General features: G+C 46.3%; 2 protein-coding genes across 5 annotated transcripts; one reads left to right on the forward strand and one right to left on the reverse strand.

The window, feature by feature from the left end:
• Nucleotides 1-1,308: 1,308 nt before the first annotated feature.
• Nucleotides 1,309-4,390, reverse strand: LOC123088213 (uncharacterized). 4 transcript variants are annotated; one of them, XM_044510405.1, is made up of 3 exons: nt 2,367-4,390; nt 2,143-2,276; nt 1,309-1,806 (listed from the first exon to the last, which is right to left on the reverse strand). In XM_044510405.1, exon 1 carries the CDS (start codon nt 4,184-4,186, stop codon nt 2,969-2,971), a length of 1,218 nt encoding a protein of 405 aa, XP_044366340.1. In that variant the 5' UTR covers nt 4,187-4,390; the 3' UTR covers nt 1,309-1,806; nt 2,143-2,276; nt 2,367-2,968. The 4 variants fall into 4 exon arrangements, with proteins under 4 accessions (XP_044366340.1, XP_044366339.1, XP_044366341.1 ...); XM_044510404.1 differs by having other exon boundaries at nt 2,079-2,276; XM_044510406.1 differs by having other exon boundaries at nt 2,071-2,276.
• Nucleotides 4,391-4,407: 17 nt separating this feature from the next.
• Nucleotides 4,408-6,507, forward strand: LOC123088215 (uncharacterized). The gene is made up of 2 exons (XM_044510407.1): nt 4,408-4,730; nt 5,475-6,507. Exons 1-2 carry the CDS (start codon nt 4,423-4,425, stop codon nt 6,286-6,288), a joined length of 1,122 nt encoding a protein of 373 aa, XP_044366342.1. The 5' UTR covers nt 4,408-4,422; the 3' UTR covers nt 6,289-6,507.
• Nucleotides 6,508-8,456: the final 1,949 nt, after the last annotated feature.

Here is an 8,456-nt window from a genome sequence, read left to right on the forward strand (position 1 = left end):
CTCGCCCTATCTACAAGGCTAGCATTGTCCCGAGGGGGGATACTCTTGGCATGGTGACGCAGCTGCGAGAGGAAGAAGATGTGTATAAGTTCTCAAGGAAGAAGATGCTGAGGCAATTGGACATCCTCATTGGAGGCAAGGTGGCCGAGGAGCTTATGTTTGGAGAGACCGAGGTGAGATCTGGTGCCTTGTCTAATCTAAGAGAGGCGACTCAGCTGGCGACAGACGTGGTCACCAAGTATGGCATGAGCCAGCGGATCGGCCCTGTTTGCTACGGTAACAACAATGATGGGGAGCAGACGGCAACCTCGAGCTGGCAAGGGACAACCCTGATTGACCAGGACGTGGAAGAGTTACTGGTCCAGGCTCGCAAGAACGCGAAAAAGATTATCACGGCGCACCGTAAGGAGCTCCATGTGCTAGCCGATGCCCTTCTCGAGCATGGAACTCTCACAGGAGACCAGATCAAGCAGCTGGTAAATGGTCTTAAAATTGGTAGTGCGCAGAATCAGGAAACGCCATCTTCATCCTAACCCTAGCAGTGGATGGTTTGGTTGGTCTATGAACTTATTTCATCGTTTTCTTTTTCTTTACTTGCATGCACAGTTGCACACAAATATAAAGAAGATGCGCATGGTCTGAATTTCTCTGGTTTTTGTTTATCTATTATGAATGGAATACGGCGTGTTCTTTGGAATACTGTGTTGTCAGTCTGTAAACTCTCAGTGCTTTTGAATCTCAATTTACATTGATGTAGCGTGCCCCAAGATTGGTAAATTTCTTTGACCTGTGTACAATGGGGTACAACCCCGCTGGAATCATTATTATTTTTAATTATATATAAAAGAGTTCAAGTACAACAGGATTATACATTGTACAGCCTAGATTATAAGAAACTAGACAAAAGGGATGTGCTACAGAATGGTGAACCAATTATAGGAAGCTAGTAAGTACTCCCTCCATCCCATAATATAAGAACATAATATATGAATTTTTTACATTACATGAATGGAGTAGCATATTGTTTTATTCCATCAGCCACAGTTTGTAGTTCATTCTTGTATATATATTTACTCCCACTTGTGAAAAAAACTGCATTAATTACCCCCTCTAAAAATCTTGTTATTTTCCTGTTTTGGCAAATAAGATATCAACACCTACTGCAAATAATCCAAAAAAAAACACTCTCTACATAGACCAGCATAAGAGGCTAGGTGTAGTTCATCTTTTCATGCCATAGATCAGCACTAGAACAGAAGAGGGTTCCTGCGAAGAAGCACAAGAACACAGCAATAACAATCTGTGGCATGGAATTCATGAAGAGCTTGCAATTTAGAAAATCTGGAAACTGGCAAACAGTGTATTACAAGACCGGGGACATGACACAATTGATACATCGTTGAAGCCCACACGCAACTGGAAATGTCTATGAAAATAGCTCGCATAGTCCACATATCATATTCTTCAGTGCATACCGCACCCTTCAGTTGCAGAGTCAGTTTCCACCATCGATCACTTGATTACAGCCCATTTGGATGGCTGTGCTTATGGCATAAAAGATACCCAAAACCTCTTGCAGAGTCAGTTTCCACCATCGATCACTTGATTACAGCCCATTTGGATGGCTGTGCTTATGGCATAAAAGATACCCAAAACCTCCGAATGAAACGCATCCGAGACTTGCTCCAGAATTGTTGTTCCTTTCAGGAAGCGCCGTCCGTATTGATTTTCAAAATTTCCGGTGGAGGCCTGGACCATCTTTCCTTTTGCTGCTGCTTTTGCCTACCCCACCACCATTTGCTCAACCTTAAAGAGATGCATAAAAAGAAAATCAATAGTATGACATATTTCATCAGAAGATCTAATAAAACGTCCTACATTTGCTCTATTCCTTTCATGCCACCTACGCCAAAGAAAAGAAAGCAAGATTTAAGCTTTCTTTCCTCGTTGAGGCTCAGGATTTTCCCCATACAACTCAAAACATCTACACATGACAGAACTGTAATCTAACATGCTCCCAACTGGGCTTTCTTTGCCGTTTCCTGTTTTTCAGGGTGTCATTAATTTAACCTTCTTACACTTAATGAAGCAATGTCCGCTATCCTCATCCAAATGAAAGCAAACAGGACAGCGAGTGCCTACATGCATCCCTCTGTGTTGAAGCTTCATGCGCATGGGTAAACTGTCTGTAGACAGGTGCCATAAAAAGTGAAGAATCTTGTTTGGAAGGGGAAGCGACCACAACTTTGGCCAATTAAAACCACATGCTTCTTCATCTGTATTTGAGGAGAAAGTTAGTCCTGAAATGGATTCTCAAGCTGCAACATCCACAACAACTCTATATGCATATTTGACTGAAAATATACCTTTTGTTATACCATAATCACCACCTATGATTGTGCCACATGTATTTATCCACCACATAGCCCAAATCTCTCAATCCACAGTCTGCTAGAGCCGCTCTAAAACTTTCCATTTGACTCAGCAACAACCAGAACAACTCTTTATGCAGATTTGACTGAGCATATACCTTCTTCTCATGATTATACATGATCTTGTTAAAAGTCGCCAGCGCACAACCATGAGAGGTTAAGCTGCTGACTGAGGATGTGCAATAAGTTACAAGTTATCCTCCTTTTAGCACTAACAGGATCTCCATAAATGCCCTTGAAATGCCATTTGAAACGATCTTTTTCCACTAGTTTAGCATCAATGTGATACCTAGAGTAGTTGTGAAGTTCCAGCTTAACTTCTTTCTTCTGTATCAACGCCACTCCTCTACTCTTTCCTTCACAATCTCTAACCATCATGTTCCCCATTCCTAGCATCCACTTGAACTTCTCCATCCTCCTCTTATCGAGTTCAGTTTCAGATAAGAGGATGTTGGGGTCAACCTGCTCCTGGAGATCCAAAAGACCTCTCACTGCCGGGCCATTCCCCAATCCCCGGCAGTTCCACACTAGGATTCTCATTTGGACTCGCCAGGCTGTCCCAGCAGCCCGGCGTTGAGCATTTCTGATTTAGCATTTTCTTCTTTTTCTTCACCCCCATCAGTTTCCATCTTCGCCTTGTTCGCTACTGCTATCACCTCATCGACATTCATTATATGAGCCCTCCTCTTCTTTGATTCTGTCAAAATATTTGATTGATTTTGCTGGATTCCTTTCTTCCTCTTCAAAGTACCTTGCTTCAAACTTTTTACAGCCTTATAAACTTTATCTTCTACTTTGTTCTGGACCCCTTGATCGTCCTCTGTGCCCGGTACATCTTTCCGCCAAGACGGCCCATCGCTACCCTGTTTACTGCTTATACTGCTACTTGGCCAGAATTTTGCTTTGTCCTTTGAGCGTCTGGTCCTCTCTTCACCTGAGGCCCCCTTGTTGATAACAACTGTCCTTAGCCATGGCCCAAACTGCCGGGGCCCCGTTCTTGTGGATCCAGTCGGACATGACTTCTCTGTATGCCCAAGAATTCCACAGCCATAGCAGAAGTCAGGGATATTCTCGTATGTGAAGGCGACAATCTTCTCCTCCTCCTTTTCATCGTCCCCAAGCGCCATCATATCGTCTTCATCATCATGAATAAAGCATGTTACAAACCTCATAATCGGCATGGTGATGTCCATTCTCACTTTGATCCGCATGAACAACGCCCCCGTCGAGTCGGCATTCGCGCCTGTATCCACCTCGAGAACCTTCCCAACCTGCTCACCAACCAGCTCCCCGGTCTCCCTGCCCATCGACCCGGCCGGGACGCCGTACGCCCTGACCCAGACAGGCACCGTGTCGAACCTGAGCTCGTCCACGGTGGTGGCTCCGGGCGCAAAATCCTCCATCACCAACAGATGACCGGCGAAGCTCCAGGGCCCGGCATCCAGAGCCTTCTCCTTGTCGGCCTCGTGGCGGAAGGTGAAGAGGAACCGATTCCGGCCGAGGTCTTCGCATTTGACCCCGAAGGAGGGGCTCCAGACCGCCCCCAGAGACGTCCCCACATGCTGCGCTATGGCCGGCTTCTCCGAGAGCAGCTTGCCCACCGCCTGGATCTTGCCGCCGCTCGCCTGCGGGGAGGGGCATGGCTGCTGCTGCTGCTGCTGCTTGCCGGTGATCCTGACCCCCTTCTTCTCGGCCTCGGAGAGCTGCAGGCTGCCGAGCTTCCCCCGCAGAGGTGCTGCCCTCGAGGCCCCCATTGCGGCGGCCGGAGCTTAGTGGTGGCTGCCGATCCGGAGCAGTGCTGCTACGAATCCGCCGCCGCCGGCACGCACCGGAAGCTGGGATTTTGGTGGTGGGTTCTCTCTTAGGAATTCCTTGGGATCCTATTCCTCACTCGATCCCTCATCCCTAACCCTAGATTTGGATTTCGGATGGAGCGCTGGAACTTGAACACGGGTTGAGAGGGAATGTTTTTTTCTCTTCAGAAAATGGAATGGGTGGCTTCTTCTGGGCTAATTGGGCTTCACGGTGCCAGGCCTGGGACAACGAGAAGAGAGGTTTTTCGGCCCAATCCTCCGAGCCCAAGCCCAGCTCCCTCCCCTTCTTTTCATTCCCTCCCCTCACTCGTCTCTACTTTGCCAGCCGCCGCCGCCGCCCGGCTCGTCCGCGACCTCTACCCCGCCGCCGCCCAGATCCAACTCTGCCGTCCCCATCCGCGCCGTCGTCCTCCGCCTCCAGCGCGCTCCTCCGCCCCCCGGTCACCTCGCCCGGCACCACCCGCCACCAGAGTCGCCCCTCCAGGTATCTTCCTCCCCCCACCACTTCTAGCGCCCTCCGGGCATCTTTAGTACTTCAACTGTTGAGGTTAATCTGAGAAATCGATGCCACTATGTTGCAAATCTTGCCCTGCTGTTGAACGTGGACCAGCGCTTCTGCTTCAGATTAGGTTGGTGCTTGAATTTGAATGCCACGCATGTCGGTGACTGACTGCTCAGAGTATCACGGTTGCGATTTCAGCGTTTGCTGTTTGCTAAGGAATTGATTGCTAGAATTCTAGTTCATGCAAATGCCTATATGTGTCATTGTGGCGATTGCTGTTTGTTTAATTTGTTCAGGAAATTGCCAGTTCTATGTTTAGTTTGTATGTTCTGCACAGTATGAAGTTTCTCATTCGAAAAGAGTTTCATTTGATCAACTGGCCTGCATCATGTGTAACATAGTGACACATTTCTGTTCAGAGTATTACCTAGGAATTGCTGTAACCAACTGGGTTACATGGTTGCAATTTTAGCGGTTGCTGTATGTTAAGGATCTGCTTGCTGGAATTCTAGCTCATGTGATTGTCTCGGTGTGTCACACTGGTTTGCTGTCAGTTTGTTCACCAAATTGCTATACTTCATGTGATGCTTATATGTAGGGTTAAATATAGATTGCTTGAATGTTCCGCGCACACAGCATGAAGTTTCTCATACAAAACGAATTTCATCTGATGAACCGAGCTAAGATGGTATGTACATAACAGTGACCCATTTCTGGTTTGTGCAGCCAAGGTGATCCAATGGCTTCAGGCATCATGCTCCGACGTCTTTCCAAGACACTCACCATGAGCCCAGCAGCAGCACTGGCATCTGGTATGACCAGCCAGCATCACCAGCTTCAGCAGCGCGCACCGGTCAGCGGCACGTCCAAGGGCAAGGCCAAGCTCAAAGCCGGGATGCCTCTGAGGCGTAGCGTCATAGCGAAGAAGGGGGGCGCGCCTGCCACTGCTGGGAGCGGCGGCGCTGGCCGTGGTCGCCGTGAAGCCATCGAGCGTATTACTCAGATTGCAGAGTCATGTCTCAAGTCCTCCACTCCTCTACGGCACCTGTCCCCCAAGGAGCGTCTCCGCGAGGCAAAGCGTGAGGAGCTTGGGCTCATCTCCAAGGAACGGCAACGTGAGCTTGACGCTGCCAAGGCTAAAGCTAAAGCTAAATCCAAGGGTGCCAGTGGAGGTGATGGTGACCGCGTTCTGATGGGTCCGCCGGGCCTTGACTATATCAGTCTTGGTCTGGTGGATGAGGAGGCTATCCCTGAGTATGAGCTGACAGTTGAAGATGGCCGGCGTCTTGCCAAAGAATACAGCCGTGTGCTAATGCGACGACACCGTGCACGTCAAACTGCAGAGTCAACGCTCTTGAGGCTCAAGAAGGAGGCCATTGCTGCGCTCCCTGAGAAGCTGCGGGCTGCTGCTATGGTTCCTGACATGACCCCGTTCCCTGCAAACAGGTACATGGCAACACTCACGCCACCTATTGAAGGGTATATTGAAAAGGTGCGAGATGCTGCCAAGAAGTATTCAGTGAAGGAGAAACTTCGTTGAGTTCGATTCAACATGGGAGGAAAGACTCTTCTCCATACAAGATGCTGAGAGTTTAGAACGCTTTCTTATGCTCCTTTAATTAATTCTTGGCCTCTGTCTAGGTTTGATAACTACACTTTGTGCTATTTTGGGCTGTGATAATCAGATTCTGGTAATAAGCTGTCACAAATTTTATTTGCAAGATCCTGCCATAATATTCTCACTGAACTGTTTACTTCAGTTTTGCTCCCTCTGTTTCTTTTTACTCCGCATATACGATTTGTCTGAAGTCAACTTTGTGAAGTTTGATGGCTACTTTGGCTATTTTGGTTTGTGATAATCAGATTCTGGTAATAAGCTTGCAAGACCCTGCCATGTTATTCTGACTGAGCTTTTCTACTTCAGTTTTGCTGTGTACTAGTGCATCTTGTTATCATGTAGAGCTGAAAGCAGGAAAGTATTTCCCTTGAAATGATGCTCATGCTGAAAGTATGTCTGTTAAGCAATCACCTTGTTCATTAAACAGCGGCAAGCATGCCAAGTAGGGGCATTTTGAGGCACGGTACATGCAACTGAAAGAACTATGTTAACTCATCCCCACCTCTGAACCCTTTATAGAATAGTAATCTGCTGTGATACAACCTCTTTTCTTTTTCTTTTTTCTTTTTGCTGTTCATTTATCTCCTTTCATGCTTTCATATGCCCTCAATGATGATTTCCTGCAGGATCTGATTGTCGAAAGAAGTACCTAGCTTTGCTGTGTCATGTACTAATGTACTTGTGAGAAAAATCAGATTGTTACCAGAGAAAGATCTAATGCCATGTCATGTCATGTTTACTTTGTCGAACTTCCGAGGGTCAGGTCTTGGGAGTGTGCTTTTGTTATGTGCAAATGGAAGTCATTGATAGAGTATACATTTTGGTATCAGCTGCAATGTTAAGGTCATCTCTTCCCTAATCCATGGAGAGCTACCTCAGTGATTTTTAACACCGAATTTCTGCACTGGGTTATTTTTAACATTTGGCCCTGCTTACAAGTTGTCTTCCCTAATCCTGTTAGCTTCTCTCTATCTACTTGGTGCATTTGTCTTGAATTGAATCAAATTCGTCATATTTGTTTACTTGCGCCCTGTACCATGATTTCTATGCTGCCTTAAACATATCTTGAAACCACATCATATCATTCAGATGTACATAAAATGGCCAGGTGTTCTCTTTTCTTGAATATCAATTTTGGTTGGCACCATTAGGCGTAGAATGTATATTCATGTAAGAAACCTAAAACACCATTGTGTACGATAACGTAAGAAGCCTGAAATTTTCTTTGCATGTGTTCATGCAAGAAATCTCTGAACTCCTCCAAGAAGCCACGTCAGCTACCAGCGTGTCGTATTTAGCCCACTGATCTGGACCAAATCAAAAACCCAGAAACCTAAGTTTGTGGAGCAGATTGAGCATTCAGATGCTTTATGGGAACATTTTGTCCTACTTAATTTTTAGTGCGAGCCACAACACGCGTACAATTGTAAAATAAATAAATATCTATGAGCAATTTATAAACCGTAATATGTCTATAAAATGGTACTACATGGCTCTGTTATCTGTCTTTTTTCTTTCTTTATTTCTGATCTAATGTTATATGTCTTATATTCTTCTGTTCTTTCACTCACAGGGATAATTATATAGTACTATATCTCTTATATAGGCAGCTTATTAATGTGCTAGCATCAAAAAGTCTAGACTAGCTATACATGTGGAGGGATAATCCACATGCCACCAAGTAAACTACCATGCTCCAAGTATCCGACCGACCTGATCCTCTTTAATTCACCACTGTCAACATCGTTCTTCCCATCGTCTACCTTGTAGTAGATCTGGTCAGCGATGCCATTTGAGATTGTCAAGAACACCTTATCACTAGGGACAACATCGTTTCGACCAAAACGACAATGGTGCGAGTAGTAGATGCAATTTCTCTCCACCCCTCCACGCATGTTTGCTGGCACGTGAACCGCCCTAGAGAATCTCCTCCCCAAAAACAAGGCGCAAGCTTGTCACCTCGAGCCACCTGTGCTTGCGATGTGGTGCAGATTTCGATGAGTTTGAACACCTTGAAGAACGGATCGACGTTTGCCAAACCATTTGCAGATCAATGCCATCACAAGCTTGCCTTGCAAATCTAAGATGTA

This window comes from Triticum aestivum, chromosome 4A (assembly GCF_018294505.1).
Source record: "Triticum aestivum cultivar Chinese Spring chromosome 4A, IWGSC CS RefSeq v2.1, whole genome shotgun sequence".
NCBI classification, from domain to species: Eukaryota; Viridiplantae; Streptophyta; class Magnoliopsida; order Poales; family Poaceae; genus Triticum; species Triticum aestivum.

Bases quoted from the DNA above. Each gene is read 5' to 3' on its own strand.
- LOC123088213 (XM_044510405.1), bottom strand. From the start codon at position 4,186: ATGGGGGCCTCGAGGGCAGCACCTCTGCGGGGGAAGCTCGGCAGCCTG.
- LOC123088215 (XM_044510407.1), top strand. From the start codon at position 4,423: ATGGGTGGCTTCTTCTGGGCTAATTGGGCTTCACGGTGCCAGGCCTGG. The intron at 4,731-5,474 runs GTATCTTCCTCC...TGGTTTGTGCAG, and splicing joins CACCAGAGTCGCCCCTCCAG to CCAAGGTGATCCAATGGCTT.